The sequence below is a fragment of the Podarcis erhardii genome (genome assembly GCF_964252035.2).
Source record: "Podarcis erhardii genome assembly, chromosome: 16".
NCBI classification, from domain to species: domain Eukaryota; kingdom Metazoa; phylum Chordata; class Lepidosauria; order Squamata; family Lacertidae; genus Podarcis; species Podarcis erhardii.
The window spans coordinates 29,187,642-29,206,283 of NC_138514.1; the positions used below are offsets into that span (position 1 = coordinate 29,187,642).

Here is an 18,642-nt window from a genome sequence, read left to right on the forward strand (position 1 = left end):
ATTGTTCTTTGGCTATTTTTGATGTGCCTTCTGATTGCTGTGCATCCAACTTAGCTAATACACCACCTCTTTCCACCACTTTTTCCACCCCCTCTTTTCATTTTAGACTATTGGGAATTCCGGATCTGCTAATGGAATCCACCAACAGGAAAAATCTAACAAACAAGAGGTGGGTGATTTGAATCATCTCTCCCGCATGGCTTCCTTGGTTTGCTCTGCTTTTTAAAAAAATACCTGCTGCAATTTACTCACACAATGAGCATAATAGCACTAGTTTAGGGGCAGGGGAAGTTAGAAGAAGAGTTAAGAGGGTCTGTGCGGCCTGTTGGCTTGTGGGTCAGGCCTAGGGCCTGAGAGGCTGGCCTTCAAATTCCCCGCTCGGCCATGATGCTTGCTGGGTGACTGGGTCACTGTCCGTTACCCTAACCAACCTTACAGGGTTCCTACGAGGATGAAATGGGGAGCGGAAAGAACCGTTTTCACTGCTATTGAACTGTCTGGAGGAAAAGGGGGGTAGATGTTATGTCATATTTTTTTTTAAAGGATTGCATTGACCTTTCCAGCATTTGGCAGAACCTTTCGAACGATACCTTCATGAGCCTCATGGAGGTGTTGTGGAGAGGGTGTCAGAGGAGGAGGAGATTGTGGAATTGGGGCATGGGGTTCTGGACCCCGGGAAGAATCCGATCCTGGGGAGACTCCCAGCAGCCTGGGAGGTGGGGAGCTGGATTCATGGGAAGGAATTGCCCACCTGCCATCTCACCTGCTGTGACTCAGACGTCTTCCCTTGTCAGCACAGAAGTGAGCTCTTCTGGGGAGGCACTTGGGAATAAACCAGGCAACAGGTGGCTCTGTTGACCTTGTCTCCATCTCCAAGGAAGTGGAGGCAACGGTGCAAAATAGAGCTTGCGTGCATAATAATAATAATAATAATAATAATAATTTATTTATACCCCACCCATCTGGCTGAGTTTCCCCAGCCACTCTGGGCGGCTCCCAATCGAGTGTTAAAAACAATACAGCATTAAATATTATAAACTTCCCTAAACAGGGCTGCCTTCGGATGTCTTTTAAAGACAAGATAGCTGCTTATTTCCTTCACATCTGATGGGAGGGCGTTCCACAGGGAGGGGGCCACTACCGAGAAGGCCCTCTGTCTGGCTCAACTTCTGTGGAGTACTGTCCACTTCCTTGCCCAGTCCCAAACCTCACGACATCAAGGGGAATTTTTGTTTTTCTGAATGGAAGGAGACTGATCCAGCTCTTTGGCTAAAACACCTAGGCTAAACCAAGTGTTTGGAGGCAGCTTTCTATGTGTGTGAGGAGGTGGGATTCAGTGATTAATCTGCACGTTCTCAGAGACGGTGTCGTTCCATTTATCGTATTACGTTTGACCTTTCAGAATTCAAACTGAAACACAGATGCCGCACAGCATCTAGCACAGCACATTAGTTATAGTGGCTATAGTGGAGCCAGTGTGATGTAGTGGTTAAGAGCGGTAGTCTCGTAATCTGGGGAACCGGGTTCGCGTCTCCGCTCCTCCACATGCAGCTGCTGGGTGACCTTGGGCCAGTCACACTTCTCTGAAGTCTCTCAGCCCCACTCACCTCACAGAGTGTTGTCGGGGAGGAAGGGAAAGGAGAATGTTAGCCGCTTTGAGACTCCTTAAAGGGAGTGAAAGGCGGGATATCAAATCCAAACTCTTCTCTTCTTCTTCTTCTTCTACAATGGGCAGAAAATAAATTAAGTGGTCTTCCAAGACCCTCTGCAATTTTCAAGAGGTCCATGGGGAAGGGGCAGGGTTTGGGAACCGCTGTTCTAACTAATGCCGATCCTGTTTTACATAAACACAATTTTTGTTTTCAGAGGGCAGAGCCCCTCGGATGAGATATCGGCGTCAATTGTAGACATGGTCAGATCCGTTCTCTGGGATGTCGCAGCCAGCTTAGAGACAATTGTCGTCAAGCAGCCTGTGAAAACGGCTTCCCGTAAAATGAAATCAATAACAAACAGACTGCCTTCCTTTCTTTCAGGAGAAGCACTGATGAAGGAACGGAGGTGGAGAGGACTCTATGATGCCAGGATTTGCTCCTGAGAAGAGGCCGGGCAAGAGACGTCGCCCTCCGCCCCCTCCAAGCCCCTCTCCCAGCTTAAAACACCACCTAAGATTATTTTCAGTATTTCCGCTCTATGGACAGGTCTGCGTTCATAGCGCGTTCTCGTAGGCACATCGGTTCATAATTTCCAAGCTGGGCCTGGTTTCCGAAGAGAGCGGTGCAGCAGCTGTGTGTCCGCAGCTGGATTCCTCTGCCGCCAGTTGCAGCGTCCAGTGACTGTTTTTATTGGCCTTGGTCACCTTGTGCCAGTATATTTTTTGGGGGGTGGGGGTGTTAACACCCTGCTGCATTGGCTGGCAGAAACTTCTCGTTCCAGCGGCCTGGTGGGAGATGCCCGCAACCTCCTTAGCGACTTCCCGATACACTCAAATGCCCTTGGCGTTCTGCTCCCCCTCGGCCCCCGCCCCCAAGACGGAGGCTCCTCCCTTTTCTGTCCAAACGCTTGGCAGGTCAGCAAAACAGCGGCAACTCTCCATCCCAGGATGTCGGCCGTCGAAGGCGGAAGGGCGAGATACCTCCATGGCCTGCAGAATAGAGACTCTCTCTCTCTCTCTCAAGCTCCAGAATGTGGAGACCCTGCTCTTAATAATGTGGGATATAGATGTGCAGGTGGACCTTTCTCGTAACTTATTTTAACTTTGGTAACTGTGGAGTCATTTGGTAATTTGGAATTTATGGAAGTGGTGAGGGATGCGCAGATCTTTGCTTGCCCCACCCACTCCCGGTGTAGTTTGGGCATCTTGCCTGCTTGGAGAGCTCTCTACATGAGTTGCTGGTGGGTGGGATTGCTATGGTGGTGAACTCTGCAAAACTCTGAAGATGGCTCGGTCTCCCTGTTTAGTTCTCTGTCGCTTCACCCAGTTTGCTTTTGAAGTTCTGAGATGGTTTTCCCAGTAGTCAGAAGGAGGGTTTGCATTGCTCCCCCCCACAACACAGGTCCAGTTTATACACTTGGTGGAATCAAGAAATAAAACACTCTCTTATTGTCTTGAGCTGTACTGCTTTTTGGCAGCTTGGTGTGTCTGCCTAAAACCAACAAAAATTGCATCTCCTCGCATGTAGAAAGCTAGCAGTGAGAGGGGTTCAACCTAATCTTCTCCCTGCCATACTCTCCACCACCCAGCCCTTCTCCATAAGAGCAGCATTTCAAATGCCCACCCTGTAGATTTTAGAAGAGGCTTGGGAAGCCTGTGGCTCCCCGGATAGTGTTGGACTACAACTCCCATCATCCTGGACCACTGACCATGCTGGCTAGGGCTGATGGGAGTTGGAGTCCGGCAGTACAGGCAGCGCCCAAGCTCCCCCAGGCCTGCTGTAGAAGCACAGTCCAGGTCAAGTATTACCGCTGGATTCTCCGTGTGTATAAACTGGGCCACAGAGATTAATCTGCAAGTTGGAAAGTGTGTGTGTGGTTTTTCTAACACATGAATGCTGGGGTGAGTTTGGCGGTGTCTTGTTTTTCCTCCCCAAAGGCTTGCGATTTTGTGGCAACGTTCGCGGGATCAAATCTTGCCACGATAAGCTGAGATCTGCACCAGTTTCGTGCTCCTCTCTTTGAGCAGGGAAAGCAAACCAAGAAGCCACAGTTGGCCATAGTTTCCCGTTACGTCCAAACCAGGAAACCATGGTTAATGGCTTCCAGACATGCCAGAACATGAAATCCTGTTTTAGAGTTGGCTTCCAGATCCTGAGCTGTTTGGAAGCCATGAAACACAGTTTCCCGGCTAGGATGCAATGGAAAGTTGTAGTCGATGCGGTGGCCTCATGCAAAGGGAATACATGAAGCCCATGCATGTCTCGGCTTATAAACAGAGTCTGGAATATCCGGACATGAAGCATGTGCATTTTGTGTTACAAATTGTTTCTATCTCTCCCCACTCGCAGAGAGATTGACCTCAGTATTAGAAAAAAGCAATATAGGGAATGGTGCCAGAAATAGACAACGTCTGGGCTTAAAGTAAGGGATAGGAAGAGGCCTCCAAGACACAGTTGCCCCTGTCCCCTGAATATAACTTGAACTCGAGACCCTGTGAGCTCTAAAAATGGTTTGGGTGAGCATTTCCACCACCACCACCCCTTCCCTACTGGTATTAGGTTCATGTGGCTTTTTCTCAGCCTGACCACCGGAATCTGGCAAATCAGAGAGTAGTTGTGAGGCAGATGTGCCTGTAGTCACTGCCACCATTCAGAACCTCTGTCCCAAGCCAAGGAATCGAAAAGAGTAGCAAGCCAGGGTGCTGTGGGCGGGGGGCGGGGGCATGCCATTGGACTCTCCATGCTGGCTGCAACCGAAAGGAGTCACGATCGGATGAATTTTGGGGTGTTGTGGCGTTGCCCATCCCTGGACCAGTTCAAGGGAAGATTTTGTCTGCCTGTTCAACAAGTGTGGGTGTTACTTAAAACCCAGCAGGGCTGGCACCTCTAGCACCCGGAATGAAAGGCTCCTATAAATCAGAAACATGATTCTAGATTCTGGTAGGTAGTCGTGTTGGTCTGACACAGTCAAAATAAATAAAAAAATTAAAAAAAATTGTCTGGTAGTACCTAGAGACCAACTAAGTTTTTTCTGGGTATAAGCTTTTCGTGTGGTATCTGAAGAAGTGTGCATGCGCACGAAAGCTTATACTCAGAACAAACTTAGTTGGTCTCTAAGATGCTACTGGACAATTTTAAAAAAGAAGAAGATTTATTTCGACTCAGAAACATAGCAAGCCAACAGTGTCCCTCCTCCCCAATGGATTACAGGCTGAGCTCATCGGCCAAAAGCATGCCACCGCAGCTCCTAATCTAGTTTGTTGATGTCAACGCGGTCCTGCCACAACAGCTTGACCCAGGCATAGGCAAACTCAGCACTCCAGATGTTTTGGGACTACAACTCCCATCACCCCCGACCACTGGTCCTGTTAATAATAATAATAATAATAATAAATTTTATTTATATCCCGCCCTCCCCAGCCGAAGCCGGGCTCAGGGCGGCTAACAACACTAAAACAATACAACATTATAAAACATTATAAAAATGAGTTAAAAACAAAATTAATGGCAACCATAAGCTAAAGTCTTGAAAAGATTGCCAAAGGAGGGAGTCAGGCTGCGCCCTAACAAAAGGCCAGGTGGAACAGCTCTGTCTTGCAGGCCCTGCGGAAAGATGTCAAGTCCTGCAGGGCCCTTGTCTCTTGTGACAGAGCGTTCCACCAGGTTGGAGCCGCAGCCGAAAAAGCCCTGGCTCTGGTTGAGGCCAGCCTAACCTCTCTGTGGCTTGGGACCTTCAAGGTGTTTTTATTTGAAGACCGTAAGTTCCTCTGTGGGGCATACCAGGAGAGGCGGTCCCGTAGGTACGAGGGCCCTAGGCCGTATAGGGCTTTGAAGGTTAAAACCAGCACCTTAAACCTGATCCTGTACTCCACCGGGAGCCAGTGCAGCTTGTATAGCACCGGATGAATGTGATCTCTAAGCGAAGACCCCGTAAGGAGTCTCGCTGCGGCATTCTGCACCCGTTGGAGTTTCTGGGTCAGTCTCAAGGGCAGCCCCACGTAGAGCGAGTTACAATAATCCAGTCTGGAGGTGACCGTCGCGTGGATCACAGTGGCTAGGTCAGGGCGAGAGAGGTAAGGAGCCAACTGCTTAGCTTGGCGGAGATGAAAAAATGCCGCCTTTGTTATAGCTGCAATCTGCGCCTCCATAGAGAGGGAGGTATCGAAGATTACACCCAAACTCTTAACGGACGGTGCTGGCACTAATTGCACCCCCGCAAGAGATGGGAGTTGCCCCCTCAGTCCCAAGTCGTCCCGTCCCAGCCAGAGGACCTCTGTCTTCGAAGGATTTAACTTCAACCGGCTCCCACGAAACCATCCAGCCACAGCCTCCAAGCATCTGATCAGTGTGTCTGGGGCCGAGTCCGGGTGGCCGTCCATCAACAGATAGAGTTGGGTGTCATCAGCATACTGATGGCAGCCCAGCCCAAAACTCCGGACAAGCTGGGCGAGGGGGCGCATAAAGATGTTAAAAAGCATCGGGGAGAGTATTGCACCCTGGGGCACACCACACACCAAGGAGTGGCGGGATGACAATTCCCCCCCAAGCGCCACCCTCTGTCCCCGACCAGAGAGAAACGAGCGCAGCCATTGAAGGACTGTGCCCTGGATCCCCACGTCGGCAAGGCGGTGGTCTAGGAGTTCGTGATCGACCATGTCGAAGGCTGCTGACAGGTCTAGAAGAATCAGCAGCTAGGGAATCAGTTAGCTAGGGATCATGGGAGTTGTAGTTCCAAAACATCTGGAGGGCTGAGTTTGCCTATGCTTGGCTTGACCCCTCTTCTCCCCATCGTTGCTGCTTTTTGTCCCAGCTCTTTATTTACACCCCCCCCCCTTTTAAAGCAACTTGACTTTGTTTCTTTCAGGTACGTCACTAACCACTAAAATATTTCTGGATGCTTTTGGGGGGCAAGTGGACTCCTTGTTGCAGATTTGTTCCTAATGCAGTCAGTTCACAACACCTGGCGGTTCAGTTCCGTGTCCCTAACAGCTCCTTAGATCTGCGCAGGGAAATACCTTCCCTGATGGGTTCTCCAGGGCTCCTCTCTTGACCTCCAGGAGAAGCAGCGTGGAGCAATGCAAGGCCAGAGTTTCAGAAGTGCGCAGAGCTCTAAATCAGTAGCCCTCTCCGACTCAGGGCTCAGGGCAATAGGAAATGTGGAGAAGCCCTAAGCCTGGAATGCAAACAAGGCTTTTTCTACAGACTTATCTTCTCAGACCCTGCCAGGAGTCATGGACTGAAGGCTCTTTCTCAGTCCCCTCTACCTTATTTCACCCCTAGACTCATTGTCTGCCTTGGCCATCCAGCGATGGGGAGCATGAGACTCCAGGTGAAGAAGCAGTTTCTGGGAATCGCTGTGGAGGGACATCTTGGCTGGCAGGGTTGGAGGGCCTGGTCATCCACAGAGGAGAAGAACCTATGGTCCTCCAGAGTTTGGTGGATTGCAGCTCCCATCATCTCTGGCTGTTGGTTATGCTAGCTGGGGATGATGTGGATTTGTTCAGAAGGCCACAGGTTCTCCATCTGTGGACCTAGCAACTTCATGGTTCTTCTGATGGAACTCATCTAGAGGTGCTACACAAAGTGAGCGTACCAGCATCACGTAACGTGGGCCTCTTTTGAGGATCCCAGTAAGGAATGCCTGAGGGAGCACAGCAGAATTTCTTGCCCAGGCAACACTGCTGTTTTCTACGATAAGAGCACGGATAGCCAACCTGTTGCCCTCCAGCTATTGTTGGACTCCATATCCCATCAGCCCCAGCCAGCATAGCCAATGCTCAGGAATGATGGGAGTTGCAGTCGAACATCTGGAGGGCACTGTGTTGTCTATACTCCCAAATCTACACTGTGCCAATGCCTGCAGTATTAGGAAGAAAGGGTGTGAGGAAACATCATCTGTATTTTTCCTCTGCTGTTTTGAGGTATTCTTGCCAAACGTTTGTGCGTCAAGGCATGGTTTGGTAAGAATAGCTGACCAAAACAGTTGACCAAAATGACCAGAACTGCCTTTGCAAACCTGGTGCCCTCAATATGTTATTGGACTCTGCCAACTCCCATCAGCCCCAGCTAGTTTTGTAGAGTTGTGGTTCAAAACTTCTGGAGGGCACCAAGATGGGGGGAAACGACTCAAATATAACTTCTGTGAGATCTTGGTTCAGAATAACATGGGAACTTTTGTTATAGGTTCTGAGAGTTGTTGGGGGGGCCCTTATTCTCCTCATGGAGCTACAATTCCCCACAGAGAGATACACCATTCCCAGAGTTCCTTGGGAAGTGAGGGATCAGTTGCTTAAACCACTTTGAGGGGATTTGTAGCTCTGTGAGGAGACTAAGGAACTCTCAGCACCCACAACAAGCCAGAGTTCCCAAAATTCTTTGCGGGGAAGCCATGACCAATCAAAGTGGTGTCTTAGTGCTGAAATGAATGGTTTGAGTTTGGTCTTCATTGGTCTTCAAGTGGACCTCTGACAAAGCACCCCGTGTTGCTTCTCAGTTTTGTTTGGATGAATTGCTTCTATTCTATTTATGGATGGGCAGAAACAGATGTAAATTCTTCTCTATCATCTCCCCCATTTATGCCACTTCTCTGTGCTTTCTGATGGATTTATCCACAGGGCCTTTTTGGGGGAAGCCCCATTCCAAGGACAGCTCACGCTTCCCACCCAAGTTCTGAAGGCCTCATTCCCAGAGTACCGGCACCTTTCCCCCCCTAGAAACAAAGCGCTGTGCAAATCTGTTCTAGACCAAGGGTAGGGAACCTCTGTGCCCCTTCCCAGATGTTTATGGACTACAACTCCCATTGGCCATGCTGGCTGGGGCTGATGGTTGCTTCAGGTCCAACAACATCTGGAGGGTCAGAGGGTCTGCTTCCCTGGATCATTCCCCCGCCCCAAAGATATTTTCGTACACAGGGCCAGTATCTGCTCACCTGTGGTGGACACACCCTCTTCATCAGGAGCTGAAAGAGGGACCTGAATAAATTCAAAACGGGATGTAACGCTTAATTTATTTTTCCCCAGCCATTTTGCTGCATGAGCAGGGAAAGCCTTAGGGATCTGTGAGTGCAAGAATCAAAATATAAGGCCAGGGTGAAGGAAGGGACACCCACCCTGTCGAGAATCTAGAGCAGGGTTTCCCAAACTTTGGTCTCCAGCTGTGTTTTTTTTAGACTACAACTCCCATCATCCCTAGCTAGCAGGACCAGTGGTCAGGGATGATGGGAATTGTAGTCCAAAAACAGCTGAAGACCCGAGTTTGGGAAACCCTGCTCTAGAAGGCCAAATTATTTTCTCTGTAAGGATCAAGAGGACTGGATAGCTCAGTCGGTTAGCACATGGTGCTGGCAACACCAAGGTTGCAGGTTCGATCTTCATATAGGACAGCTGCATTGTGGGAGTTGGACTAGATGATCCTCAGGGTCCCTTCCAACTCTGATTCTATGACTTATAGGGAGGACTCTGTGAACCCGGCTTTGCCGAGCTTGGTGCTTTCCAGATTGCTTTGAACCACAACTTCCAACCTCCTAGAAGGCACGTGTTTGGCGAAAACACTTAGAACACATTCAGAGCCAAAGCTGTGTGTTGTCTCCTTTCATTAAGGCGCAACGCTACACCCCGAAAGCCAAATTGCAAAGCCAGGTTGCAAAGAGGTGCCCGTGACTCACCACCCTTCCTGGTCCTCTCCCTTTAGTTGAGGATGCCAACCAAATATATGCATGTTGTCAACTTCACACCAAGACAAAACCTGAGGTACCAACACAAGTCCTAATGGAAAGCTTTCCAGCAAGTCAGCACTTAAATCTGTTACGGATCTCTTAATAAATCCACTAAACGAACAAAGGCAACTTGTCGGCCTTCTGAGCAGGGCCAGAATTAAGCCGATACTAGATGTACAAATAAATTAAAATACGGATAACCTTTTACCCTTGTGGTATGTATTCCAATTTTGTAGTTTTAGTCACTTTTTTGGCTATCGAATTTTGTTAGAGAAAGAAAAATCAGTTTGACAGCTAATGTCCTATTTTGTTATCGGCTTAATTTTTTCCTTTTCCTTTTTCCCCCTCTCTGTACAAAAGCTTTACAGATGGGAGTCTATTAAGTGTAACTACTTCTACAGATTATGTATTCATGTATCGCAGGCCCTGCGACAGGCCTGCTAAAGTGTGATGAGCTCATACTAAACCAATAAAATTTGTTGCGGAAGAGAAGCCCCCCTGTTTTCCCTGTGGTCCCTTCTCTAAGATGACACAAAACAGGAAGGAGTTGCACAGATGGACATTAGAAAATGAGCTGAATTCTTGAAATGTATTAGACTTTTAAAAACACTTATAAAGAGAAAGTAGGTTAAAATTCAAAGCACTTCCTCCTTCCTGACCCAATTCTATACCTTTCCAAACTTCCACTGGGTGGCTATCTTTTTCTCTGACCCAGGAGAAGTTTTTCCCACTGCCTTGACCTATATTTCCTTGAAGAAGCTCTGGGACAGCTCAGTTGGCAGAGCACGAGACTCTTAATCCCAGGGTTGTACGTTCAAGCCCGGCATTGGGTAAAAAAAAAAAAATTCCTGCATTGCAGGGGGTTGGACTAGATGACCGTGATGGTCCCTTCCAGCTCTATGCTCCTTTCCAAACTCCTGTTTTACTCCCTAATATGGCATGGTAGAGGGACACGGGTGGCGCTGTGGGTTAAACCACTGAGCCTAGGGCTTGCCGATCAGAAGGTCGGCAGTTCGAATCCCCGCGATGGGGTGAGCTCCCGTCGCTCGGTCGTTGCTCCTGCCAACCTAGCAGTTCGAAAGCACGTCAAAGTGCAAGTAGATAAATAGGTACCACTCTGGTGGGAAGGTAAACGGCGTTTCCATGCGCTGCTCTGGTTCGCCAGAAGCGGCTTAGTCATTCTGGCCACATGACCCGGAAGCTGTCTGTGGACAAACGCCAGCTCCTTTGGCCAATAAAGCGAGATGAGCGCCGCAACCCCAGAGTCGGTCACGACTGGACCTAATGGTCAGGGGTCCCTTTACCTTTTATGGCATGGTAGAAGAAATGGCCATTCTGCTAAAGTCCCAAGACCTCCATACCATCAGTATTTTGCAGGAGAGATCCAAACACACATTGGAACTTTGTAAGTCTGTGCAACTGAAGTGGATCAAAGCAGTTGTTCTTTTTAAGTTGTTTATTTTATTTTATTGTGGTTTGGAAAGCGATAGGGAGAAATGTATTGAAAAGTGTGGGATGAACAAATGATGAATGGAAAGACCATTTAGCCACTGAACAATGTCATCGGAATAATCGAGGACAAATGCTCCCGGTCACATAACTGCCCTGCAAACAATCAAAACGAAGGTTTGATAAAGACCAGGCATCATCTAATTGCTGCATTGTGCATGCAAATCAGGACAAATGCTGAGTAAACAGCCCACCTGCAGGAGCGCTGCTTCTTTAATCTCTGATCAGAAATAATTGAGGAAACCAACGGCATAGCAACAAAGCTCAGCCCAGCAAGTTGTTTTCACTGGTTGGCTCTATCAACGAATCTGTCAACTGCAGCTTTCTAGGTTTCTCATTTTACCTGTCTTAAATTCAGACCTCCACATCCTCAGCAATTTGCAAATCTAAATATATGTGTGTGTGTGTGTGTGTGTGTGTGTGTGTGTCTGTCTGTCTGTCTGTGTGTGTGTGTGTGTGTGTATATATATCTCCTCATGAAAATTCATTGGAATTTTAGCACCAATTACTTATAACAAACACACTTTTGGTATTCAGTTTTGACCGATATACATATTTTGCAAACAATTTCCCCCAGATATAATGCATCTTTGGGTGCTGTCTTCAGTGTGGATGGTTATGCACACTTCACTTTATGGAATGCATTTTCCAGCATTGGTTGGAGAGCTGCGGCACCAAATTTGGAGAAGGGCAGATTTTGAAGGATCGCTGTGTTTCGGTCCGCGTATCAGTTTGAGAAGCGTGAAGTAGGTGCCGTTAAAATGAAAACAAAATCTAACATCTCCTCCATATCTCCAACTAGTCTCACCTTTTAACCACTGCATGGTTACTGTGTTTTGGATCCTGCCCATGCTTCAAGGAGATCTAGGTGGTGTGTTAGACCAGGGGTCAACAAACCTTTTCAGCAGGGGTCCCTCAGACCTTGTGGGGGGCCAGACTATTTTTTTGGGGGGGGTATGAATGAATTCCTATGCCCCACAAATAACCCAGAGATGCATTTTAAATAAAAGGACACATTCTACTCATGTAAAAACACGCTGATTCCCGGACCGTCCACAGGCTGGGTGTAGAAGGCAATTGGGCCGCATCCGGCCCCCGGGCCCTAGTTTGCCTACCCATGTGTTAAACCCTTGGCTATCTTGGGAGGCGAAATGAGTTCGGAGAAAGTGACTTGCTCAAAGTCACCTGGTGTGCGACACACATGAGCAAAAAGCTGGAGCACCCACCACCCTGCCCATTCAAATATGGCCACTCCATGGCATCTAGGCTTCAGCCCTGGACGTTGCTAGGGGTTGGGATGGGGGGTGTCAGGACGGTGTTCAAGCCACTGTCTTGGACTGGCTGGACGCCAAGGAACGGTGGGAGGCACCAGCTGGGGAACCCCCAGTGTAAGGTTACTAGACATCCCTGTTTCCCAGGGACAGTCCCTGGATTTACACATCAGTCCCCATATAAAATCCATTGAAGTTGAAAAGTGTCCCTGGATTCACTGAAAAAAATCTGGTAACTTTATTTGGGGCAAAAAGGCTCAGAACCCCGGGATTGGTGGTGGCATCATGATGAGCGGACAGAGAGAGAAGAGGGTGCAGTGGCATAACACGGGGGTCCCAAGGGGACTGCTGCCCAGGGTGCACAATCTGGGGAGGGTGAACCAGCCCCCCTACCCAGAAACCCCCATTGCGCCTGCCCTGCCTGTTTCCGGCAGCGAGGGCTGGGCGAGTGCGGAGAGTGAAGAGCTGATACACGCCCCGGACCCTGGCAAATGGTGCTACACCACTGAAAGGTGGTGTTGGAAGCTGACGAGGCAACAGGGGTTAGTGAGCAAGAAGAGGCTGGGGCAGAGAGCAGTCCAGACTTGGAGGCAGGAGAGGAGTGGGGCCAGGAGACAGAGATGAGGCAGGCTGCTGAAGAAGCCAGGGGGTCTCCCCCTCCTGCTGCATCTGGCTCCGCTCTCTTCTAGTCTCCCAGGACATTCAGAGAAATGAAGAGGGGCACCTACAGCATCAGAAGAGGCTGACACACCAGCTGCAGCACCTCATGCACAGTGAACCTGGTCGTTTTCAGCCAATAACCTCCAGGCTGGGCTCCTGCAAAGTGTTGCGGGAGGGGCTGCTGTTGAAGACTACCTTTTATTTTCTTTCTTTGCTCTTGTTTTTGCTCTGTTTCCATCTTTTGTATTACTTCTCTATTCAGGGTTAAGGAAGGGTTAACATGCAGGTGAAGATGATGGATGAAGGACTCTGTGTGAGGGGCAGGGAAAGGGGAGATCTCCCAGGGTGGGAGCATAGCTGTCAACTTTTCCCTTTTCTTGCGAGGAATCCTATTCGGAATAAGGGAATTTCCCTTAAAAAAAGGAAAACGTTGACAGCTATGGGTGGGAGGTTGGGTGAAAGCTGGGAAGGTTCACCTTTCTCTGTGTTGGTCAAGATAAGATTTATCTGTGGAAGAGGACTTTGTATGTCTCCCCCCACCCTTTCCTTTTGTATATAATTTTTTATTAGTTTTTTTAACATATCATTTTCAACAGTAATTAAACATACTTTTACATCTTATTCAAATTTTTGACTTCCATCAATCCTGTCTGAAAATTTTCCAATCTAATCTCTCAGTATGCATTTCTTATCTTCCCTATTACATTTCAAACTCACCTTTCCTTTTGTTTTCGTTTAGATTTTTTTTTAAAAAATGCAATTTATTAATAACATCTTATAAACTGGAAGAAAGAGACCATCAGCCTCTAAAACAATTCTATTTCTGTGCAGAACCAGTTGCAGCACAAAGCACATTTCCTAAAAGCAGAGGAGCTGTGCAACCTGTGGCATGGACCTGTCTCCAAGCCCTTGCTCTCTTTGAATACCTCACAAAGTGCAGAACAATCCCAAAATCTTGATTCCAGCCCAAAGCCTGCTTCCTATTTTGAAGCTGATCTTGCTTCGATCTACCACTAGGTGGCGCTGTGGTCCTTAAGGCAATGTGTTGAAATCCACACTTTCTGGATCAATGCGCCAATTCCCAGAATCAGCCTATGCCTCTCTTCCTAGCCTATTGATGCCTAGCAATTAACTGAAGAGATAGACTATCAGCGTGCCAAGGATCCCTGTCCATTGCCCCATGCCAACCAAGAGTCTTCTTGTTATTTTGCTCCTGTCCACATTTCAAACCCTGTGTGAGTTTCCCCCAGCCAGACAGAATGCCCTGTTCCTATACCATCGCTGCAGCACATCCCACCACTTGCCCTCTTCCCGCAGCAGTAAGAATGTTTGTGAACATTCTGGGGAGGGGGCGTGCAAAAGTGTTTGGCTTGGGGACGCAGGTTTCTTTATTGGATTATTATAAGACTTCAACATCAACTTCGTTGGACTGGTCATGTTGTGCGGATGCCCAATTATTGTCTTCCAAACCAACTACTCTATTCCGAACTTAAAAATGGAAAGCGTAATGCTGGTGGTCAACAAAAGAGGTTTAAAGACCGTCTCAAGGCAAATCTTTAAAAATGTAGTATAAACACCAACAATTGGGAAACACTGGCCTGTGAGCGCGCCAATTGGAGAACAGCCTTGACCAAAGGTGTCATGGGCTTTGAAGACACTCGAACTCAGGACACAAGGGAGAAACGTGCTAAGAGGAAGGCACGCTTGACAAATCCACACCGTGATCAACTCCCTTCCGGAAACCAATGTCCCCACTGTGGAAGGATGTGTGGATCCAGAATTGGCCTCCACAGTCACTTACGGACTCATTGTTAAAACCGTGTTTATGGAAGACAATCTTACTCGGCTACGAGTGTTTGCTGAAGAAGAAGAAGAAGAAGAAGAAGATGACTAGAAGACTCACTCCTAAGTTTCAGAGAAGGCCAGGCGCAGTCTGCAGGGTTTTTGTTCCTGCTATTGCTTATTTTTTAAAAAAGCAAAACAATGCATACTGTATGTTGCTTGATCGAATCAATCAGCCAAATGTGGATGAGATTGGGTGCTGTGACTCAGTTCTGCACCAGCTGGAGATGCATCGCCCATGTTTGGGTGGCTGGTGTTTGTGTCTGCATCTGTGAGAGAGAGTGCATAAGAAGTGCAATCGGCTACAGCACAGCTGGCTCTGGGTGATGACGAGACTTCTTTGTTTACATTTCAATGCAGCCCCATAACCCACGTTCTCCTGATGCTGAACGATTCAATTGTAAAAAGCCATAAAAAATTAAAACCAAAGCTGCACACACACACACACACAAAATTAGAAGGGAGACAATGAGCAGCATGGGAGTATATAAACGAGCATATTTTTTAAAAGCACTAAACTATTAAGTTTAAATACTTAAAACTGAAAGGGCTTTTCTCAGCACCAAAAGGACCAAGTGAACCTCTTTTGGGAGGATTTTCCATAGTCAGTTTGATCTAGGAGTGCCACTGCAATTGCAGACATATATTGAGTCTTCAGCTCAGCAGGGTCTAAACCAGCCTTTGCCCACCTGTGGCTCCCTAGATGTTATGGACTCCTTATCGCCCCAGTGGTGGCTGGTGTCTATTGAGACTGGTTGGGCAGAAAGCAGGGAGGCCAACAGCAGGTGGCGCCAGAGCCAAAGACACACAGAGCCAACCAGGAAGTCTTCACAGAGTGGCAGAAGATGGTGAGGGGTTGAGGATCAGTGCACAGGAACCAGAGCAGCAAGCCCCTCTGAAAGGAACAGCTTTGTTCAATTGGCATTGTGCAGGTTGGCTATGTAAATTGCCCTGTGTGTTGACAAATGTGTGTTTGTGTAGGGGTGCCATGTTGAATTGCTTGGCACCAAAACATCTTAGTGTGGACCAACTCCCTTCCCTCGTGTTCTTTACACCTTTTTGTGTTTTCGTAACAATGAAGTGAAAATATGGACAGTGTATACTCCTTTCCCTCACATCCCATTCTTATTATAGTGCATCCTCTCTCTCTCTCTCTCTCTCTCTCTCTCTCTCTCTCTCTCTCTCTCTTGCTGTTGTTTTTCTTCTTTTTAAAGCACATATATGGAGCTTTAGTTCTGAGCAAAAAGTGAGAGGAAGGCTTTGGGGCACCCGAGATGCTGTCAGACTTTGCTAGAGGAAAGAATATGGCTCTTGCATTTAAACCGTTTGAAGTATTAATTAAAAAGAATTATGCACAGGATGAAGGATCTGAAGTGTGCCTTTGAATCTCAATAAGGCATCGGGATTACAAATAGCCAGGGGAGCTGTGAAAGAAGGAGAGGGAGAAGCAGGGTGGGGTGTCGGGAGAAGAAAAATAAAGCGAGCTGCCTGTCTTGGGAAAATCTCTTGTTGGAGATGAACAAGGATCCTGAGGGGAAAAAACATTCTGGACAACTTTTGGTGCTAAGGGCACGAGAGTTTGAACCCAGAGTTCAGAAAAGGCTGAAGGACCAACCATGTTTATTTGCTTTTATTTGAGATTATTATAGCCCGCCTTTCCTCCAGGGAACTCAAGACTGCAAGCTTCGGTTTTGTCTCCCCTCCATTTTATCCCCAAGACAAGGTTAGTCTGATGGTTAGTTTCATCCAAGGACATCTGGTGAGCTTTGTGGCTGGATTTGGTCTTCCCAATCCTAGTCCAACACTCTGAATGGCTCAGTCGGTAGAACAGGAGACTCTTAATCTTAGGGTTGTGGGTTTGAGCCCCACTTTGGGCAAAAAGATTCCTGCTTTGCAGGGGGTTGGACTAGATGACCCTCGGGTACCCTTCCAACTCTACACTTCTATGATTCAGAACCTGTCTCCTTCCAAACGCCGTTGGACTCCAACTCCCATCATTCCTGCTGGCTGGGGCTGATGGGAGTTGGAGTCCAACACAATCTAGAGAGCCACAGCTTAGCCACTCCTGCCCTAATCTCTGTGCTGCACTGATCAGCATTATGCCCACATTAAAAACAAACAAACCCTTCCCCAGTGTGTCTTACAAGAGAATATAAGAATACGATCTCAGGGCCCCAGCAAGGTCTCTCCAGTGCACTGCTTGCAGAGCACATTCTTGCAGAGCAAGTGTCTCACTCCTGCACACCTTGAAGTGAAGGCTTCCTTCACTTGCTTTCCACCACAGTACAAAAAGATGCTTTGGCAGGCTCCTCCCCTTATGCACTTCAGCCAATCAGCATTGAGCAAAGGGCTCTTTAAAATCCTGCCTCCCCAGCATCACATTGGCAGATCGTCCGACAAAGCCCAATCTGGACTCAAGGGTAGACCAAAGGACAGAGAAAAAGATAATAGGAAGATGCCAGAATTCGTGGCTCAGGCAAGGCTCAACTACAACATAATGTTACAAAAGTCTCTGTGTTCCTTTGGAGAACTGAGACGCGGTGGAGACTGTTGAAGCTTTAACAAATTGGTTTATTCACCTGTTTACATGTTCCGTCTGCATGAAGGGAGTCCAGATCTTACAGCATAATCATCCCAAGAGGGGTTTGTCCCCCACAGCAGTGCAGCTCTGGAATCCAAGCCATCTCTCCCAGCCAGCCTTCAGCCAACCTGCCCAAGATGGATCCCAGTCTTCTTCCCAGAACACCCTGCTAAAAACTCTCTTTTCCTGTCGCCTCGCACCCAGTTACCATGGTAAGCTTCCAAATCCCCAGCCTCTGTTCACACCTCAGGGCAAGCAAGGAGGACAGTTCTCTTGCATTGCCAGTGGTCCTGTCATGTTTCTTAATGGCCCTAGCTTTTGCATAGGCTGGCTCAGGAATTCCTCTGCAGCTTGTATTTCTCCCTACACATCCCAAATAATCAGAATCCTACCATTTATCAATTTCTGCTTGATCTGGCCAATGGTCCAACTAATCCAGCATCCTATTCTCATGCTAGCCGACCAGATGCCAAAAGGCAGGGGTAGCCTGGAAGGTTTTGCCGCTGCAGTGAAATGGCTGGAGGTGTCACTCTGTACAATGCGGCAAAGGTGGAACCAGAAGGCCACAAAGAATCACATTCACACATTGGAGGTGAAAAAAACAGACAGGATCTCTCCTCTCTCCCTGATCTTTTCCAAATGATATCAGTCTCCCCTTTGTCCACTCACCCTCTAGCCCAGGCATGCCCAAAGTCCATTTCGGGGGCCTAATCTGGTCCGCCGGTCGGTTTAATCCAGCCCCTGTGGCAGTTTATTTCCTGGGGTAAAATCCTGAAAAAAACAACAACTCAACAACTTCAATCGTAAAAAAAGCTCAACAACTCTGGTCGGCCCTCATGGCCCTTCACTTCATCAAATCTGGCCCTCTTTGACAATAGTTTGGACACCACTGCTCTAGCCACTTGTGGAAACCCAAATTACTCTCAAGAAACTGGAGATGTGTGAGAGCGTAATTTATCCACTCTAGAAAGGCAGGCTTCTGCTTTCTCCACCACTGCCGCCCCTTAAATCTAAATGGAGATTTATTTATTTAAGAACTGGATCGAAGGAGGCTTTCCGTTCCAACTCCACTTGCGAGCCCTATTTAAAAATGGATCAATATCGGGCTGACCTTGGGCACGGCTGTACTGAGCCGCTTCACGGGGTGTGTGTCACCGTCTGGAAGGAGGAATCGCCTCCCCCAGCTCAGTTACTGCAATCCTTTGCTTCAGCAAGCACGAAATTGCTGCCAGGCGGCCGTCGCGTATTACACTTCCCCCAGTTGTGACCCGTTCTGTGGGGTGTCGAGAGATGGATTTGCTCACAATGGGGTTTGCCCCAAGCAATAATGTGCCCCCTGTTACTCTCTGACTACAGTGGTACCTTGGGTTACATACGCTTCAGGATACATACGCTTCAGGTTACAGACTCCGC

The 18,642-nt window shown here is 48.1% G+C and overlaps 1 protein-coding gene and 1 long non-coding RNA gene across 5 annotated transcripts in view; one reads left to right on the forward strand and one right to left on the reverse strand.

Annotated features, from left to right (window-relative positions):
• Window positions 1–3,105, forward strand: part of CLIP2 (CAP-Gly domain containing linker protein 2) — a 77,868-nt gene extending 74,763 nt beyond the window's left edge. For all 4 annotated transcript variants that reach the window (XM_081843481.1, XM_081843484.1, XM_081843483.1 and 1 more), the window contains 2 exons: window positions 107–169; window positions 2,034–3,105. In XM_081843481.1, coding sequence (XP_081699607.1) covers window positions 107–169; window positions 2,034–2,045 — 75 coding nt within the window. In that variant the 3' untranslated portion in view covers window positions 2,046–3,105. The remainder of the gene's footprint in view (window positions 1–106; window positions 170–2,033) is intronic.
• A 5,563-nt stretch (window positions 3,106–8,668) lies between these two features.
• Window positions 8,669–11,257, reverse strand: LOC309331455. The gene is made up of 2 exons (XR_014151856.1): window positions 10,671–11,257; window positions 8,669–10,295 (listed from the first exon to the last, which is right to left on the reverse strand). It is a non-coding gene; the product is annotated as an uncharacterized lncRNA (long non-coding RNA).
• Between the last annotated feature and the right edge of the window lie 7,385 nt (window positions 11,258–18,642).